A 5098-nucleotide genomic window follows, 5' to 3' on the forward strand; every position below is an offset into this window, starting at 1 on the left:
GATAGGAAAATGAAATTTTAAAAATACCTCCAGTGAAAATCTAATTTGTATTAAGTGTTAAGTGAACATAAATGAGTGTAAATGATCAGATGCTAAAGTTTCGAACAAATCCGTTACATGACCAAAATCTGATTATCCACCTTTAAAGCACAAAAGTTTCACGGATAAATGGTTTTACTACTACGATATTTTAAGATAAAGGTTACAGAAGAATTTACAAGAGAAACATATGTAACATTCCATGATAAACTCTTTATTTCAACAAACATAATGTAACAAATATAACATTACAGTCATTTCGTACATAATATATAAAGGATATTTGTTTGTTTTGAACGAATATGGAATCTGAGAAGTGAGAAAATTTCAAATATTTTCATGAGCGCGTAGCGCGAGTGAAAATGTGAAAAAAATTTCACTTTGAGGTGAGATGTTCTATATTCACGAAAAACAAACAAATTTACTTTTTATTTCATGCTAAATTACGTTCAGATATGCATTTTGCATCAATTTTTAATCTCAGCGTTGGAAACAGACGCGCGTAAACGAACATGACGTAGACCTGTTGTGACGTTAAAAAGACGCACACGACATAAAGTTCCATTTTATTTTATTTCTTGCTGCATACCGTTATGAAATTCTCATTAAGTAAAATAATTTGAATCGAGAAATATACTATAAAGAAAAAGTGCGACTACAATTTTCATCCTATTTTAAGCAAATAATTTAAAATTTATACACAATGTACAAGTAGATCGGCAAAGCTATATCTTTTACAGTGAGTGATATGCAGTGAGTGATATGGATTATATCTCACTGATAAGACACAGTTTTTCATCAGTTAGCATAAAATAAATCTGTTTTCTAAATCATCTTTTCAAACTGGAATGAATAAATGGGTCAAAAATGGTTAACAGCAATAAGAGCATAGGTAAATGATCGCTACAAACAAACCGGACATATTTTTCTTATGATTAATTATATATATAAAGACTCGTAATGAAGTGTTGTGGGGTTTTTTTCAGGCATGATGACATGGCTAATAAAAGTGTGTAATGAAAAAATAAAATAAAAGAGCACTGAAGCTTTTGACGAGACTACACTTAGCAAATTAAATTTTACCTGCACCGGTAACAAGTAATGTAAACATAGGAATAACCGAATGATAGTCGATCTTAGCCGTAATACTGACTGACAGCAAAAGCGAATGACTTTGTCTGATGCAGGTTTTATTTAACTTGTAACTGTAATTTCCTAACGGTTGAAATCCTATCAACACTCGTAAAAATTATTGTTGAAATTTGTACAAAGTTCGGTATAAGCTATATTTCACTGGTACTGCCATTTAATAAGTTTAAATTGATCGATACGAGGTATTGATTTTTTGTTATATACGAAAATTGTCGTTAACTAACAAAGTAAATACGCGCTCGTTACATGCTATTGTGACAAAGTGTAATTTAGTCGGGTATAATAAAAGGTCCATTTACACCGCCTAGCAACATAAGCTTCTGTTATGGCGATGTAGTAAAATGTACGCCTTAGTTGCGAGAGAGCCTAGTTTAGAGTCACAGTAAGGCCTTAAAAACAATTCACTGTTTTATATTTTTAGTAAACTGCATATTGGGTCAGTGTTTAGCAATCCCGAACACTGTTGAATGTTAAAGAAAATACAACAAAACAGACAAAATGCAGTATATCATGCCCTTTGATGTTTCCGCTCTACATGTCCAAGAAGAGTTGCATTTCCTTGATCACAAAATTTTCTTTTATATAAAATTATTAATTGCTCATAATTATACACTTTTGGTTAAAATATTATGCATATATTTATTTTTGAGAAATACATGGACATCAGGTCTCGACATATTGTCTGGTCAAAAATTGAAATAAAAGTGAATATATCTCAATGAATTACATATTCTCAAACATTTTATAAGATGTTCGGTAATATAACTGTAGTATAAATCGTACATATACATTATTTTTCAGGGAATTATTGACGGTAGGGCTCAAAAACTGCGGTTAATACGATCTAATTTACGTTTCTTGAAAGTTGATGTAACGATATTTTATGCTATTATAAAATGTAAACTGCGTTGACTTATAAATACGAAACTATAATTACCACGGTGGTATAAAAAACCTCAAATGTTATCGACAACAGTCTAACAAATATTTATTCGGTACAGATCTTATAAGGAAAACAGTCATAAACTGAACATGTACAGGCAGTTTAAAACTTTCTTGCATATTTTAGTTCTGTTGAAGCTTAGTCCGTTTTAACTATATGAAATGCCAGGAAAATATTTAACAATCATTATAATAGTTTTGAACTTAGCTTGATTTGATAAAATTAAAACTGAGAGAAATAGTAATTTTCGTTAGTTATTTAGTTAGGATTATTTATGGAGCAGGTAAACGTATAACACGATATGTAAGACGTGCACGTGTGTATTAAAAAGAAGTCTTAACTGGACGTCCGCCCTTGTGATATGCAGGATACTGATGGCACTATCGGCGGCCTGATTTTAGCTTTCGAATATTCCAACATTTCTCATTCCATTAATGATTTTATACAGACGCTGCACGTGAGAACGTGCTTCTAGGCCTTCGCACAGGGTTCTTTTCACAATCTCCCTTCAGAATCTTCTTGTATGCTGTCCTAAAATTATTGTCCATCAGTGTGTACACAACTGGATTCAGACAATAAAGCAGCCAGCCAAGCATTGTTGTCCAAATGTGGTGAATAGGATACTTGAATTCTCTATCAGTTACATTCAAAATGAAATATGGGAATGTACCTAGGAAAAATATAAAAAAGATGCAAAGCATCATTACTGAAAGTCTCAACGCCTTTCCTTGGGGCGTATTGCCTTTCCATTGGCTCATTCTTTTAAAGCTTTTGTATGCCGCACATCCAATTCTGGCGTAACAGTATATAATGAATAAACACGGAACTATGAAACCCGCGGTGACAGTAGCAATGCGATTTGATTGGTCAGTTGATTTGTCAAATGTACATGCCAATATGGATGACTGAAAATGGAATCCTCCCCATACACGAAAGGTAGGTGGAATGGTGAATACCAAGGGCAACAACCAGCAAATTGCCAATGCTATGAAAAATTGCTTTCGCTCTGACATATAAAGGTATTTGTTAATGTATACCACATTCAAAAATCGATACAAAGCTATTACACTTAGGTGTAACATGACAACTCCAACCAATGTGTAACGGATCCCACCAGCCGCGGAACAAAAATCCTCTGGTACCTTGTGTGACCGTCGATGAAAAATCACTGTTTGCATTGACAAAATAAGAGAACAATACAAGAATCCAGCAGAACTTAGACTTCCTATAAGGATGCAGTTGACATTGTACCGTAGACTTGAAAATAAAATTGCTACGATTGTCATTAAATTTCCTAAACTTCCCAGAATGCACAGGACTATTACAAACACCTCAAGTATTGTAAGTGTACTTGTTTCCCCGCACCACCATTCCGGGCAGTCATCAGTAGAGTTATCCGTCACCGGCAACGACATTGCATTTGTATCACTTGGCATCCTGTCTCCTAATCATGTTATAGCTCAAACTGATTTGACAAAAATCCAACTGAAATTATTTAAGGTATTCGGGTATTAAAATATTTTACTTCCTGTATTTGCAAGTTTCTTCATTGATTACTTCTGTCATTTAATTTTCCGAAATTGTTGTTTATACTGTGCTTTAGCTCTTTTCTTTCCTCAAATTAGGGAATTGAAACAAAAGTTCATTTATTAGTATGAGTAAAGTGAAACTAAAGTTCATATTTCAATCAATGAGAAAATAAAACTGATTAACTCCAAGCTAACGAAGATCCATTTAATTGCTTTTCTCCTCTTATTATTCAACACAAAAGATTTATTAATCTGAAGGGAAGGGTACGTTAACACTTGAGAAGGTAGTAGTATCCTTTGACAGTTTTAAATCCGTTCGTGTTTCAGTTCACCTCGCGATCTATAGTGCTCCAAGTCCACAATTAAATATTTACCTATCGCAATTACACTTATCCTCTTTCTTAAGTTTACGATCCAGTGCATATCATACGTAGTATTTTTTATAACAAAATATATTTTCTTATGAATTGTATATTTGGAACGAGACAAGCATAACAATCACTGTAGCGTTAATTTTATATTTTATTTCTTTCAGCACGCTGATTTAATTATTTATTATAGCATTTACGAATTCCCCTTGAGCCTCCTGCATTGCTTGTTTTCCATAGTGAATAACCATTGTTTGATTTTGTTGCACTTCTTGAGAATTGAAATATCCTGAGTTATGAAAAGGAATTCACATTCGACAAAATGCGCTCATAATTTATGTAAATGTATCATTCAAATAGTTCCGAACTGGTTGGGAGTGAAATACTGCCCTATTTATGGTCAGTTTATGAGATCTTTTGCTCAAAGAAACCGTTCTGCTACTCTTTGTCTATCTGAAAATAATCCATTAATGTAAGTGTATGTATATCAACTGAATATGCAAGTATCCAATCAAAATATTTGAACAAATTATCGTTCGTGCAATAATCTATTCATCCATTCTTTGTATTTTGTAATGATTCCTACTTACAAACCAATTAAACGCTTCATAATAAAATATATATTTCAGTCGTGTGATTATCATTTAAAATTCAAAATGACTGTAACATTAATTCAACACTTAAAGAGATATTGCAATAAAGTTTCAAAATGACATTAACTAGTAATGTAATTACTACATTAAAATGAACATATTCGACCTGTCACATTTACGTTTTGATCAAACTACAAGATAGAGTATATATTTTTATTTAAATAATACTTTTTGAATTAAACATGACTGACATACAATTTTAAAACTGCGGAAAATAAACAAATTGACCTTTAACATTACAGGTTTGATCACGTTTCAAGATAAATTTGAATATTTTGTAAAGACGAGGAAGCAATCATAATAAAATTCAGTCAGTTTGTGTCCGGGTCCCCTGAACATGTATTTGTTTTGTTTTGTTTTGTTTTTGTTGAGCTTAACGTCGCACCAACACAACTATAGGTCATATGGCGACTT

General features: G+C 32.4%; 1 protein-coding gene across 1 annotated transcript; it reads right to left on the minus strand.

Moving 5' to 3' along the window:
• Positions 1-232: 232 nt before the first annotated feature.
• On the minus strand, positions 233-4794 carry LOC123545091 (G-protein coupled receptor moody-like). Its single transcript, XM_045331373.2, has 2 exons — positions 3848-4794; positions 233-3619 (listed from the first exon to the last, which is right to left on the minus strand). Exon 2 carries the CDS (start codon positions 3568-3570, stop codon positions 2575-2577), a length of 996 nt encoding a protein of 331 aa, XP_045187308.2. The 5' UTR covers positions 3571-3619; positions 3848-4794; the 3' UTR covers positions 233-2574.
• Positions 4795-5098: the final 304 nt, after the last annotated feature.

This window comes from Mercenaria mercenaria, chromosome 1, assembly GCF_021730395.1.
Source record: "Mercenaria mercenaria strain notata chromosome 1, MADL_Memer_1, whole genome shotgun sequence".
Classification (NCBI taxonomy): Eukaryota; Metazoa; Mollusca; class Bivalvia; order Venerida; family Veneridae; genus Mercenaria; species Mercenaria mercenaria.

Bases quoted from the DNA above. Each gene is read 5' to 3' on its own strand.
- LOC123545091 (XM_045331373.2), bottom strand. From the start codon at position 3,570: ATGCCAAGTGATACAAATGCAATGTCGTTGCCGGTGACGGATAACTCT.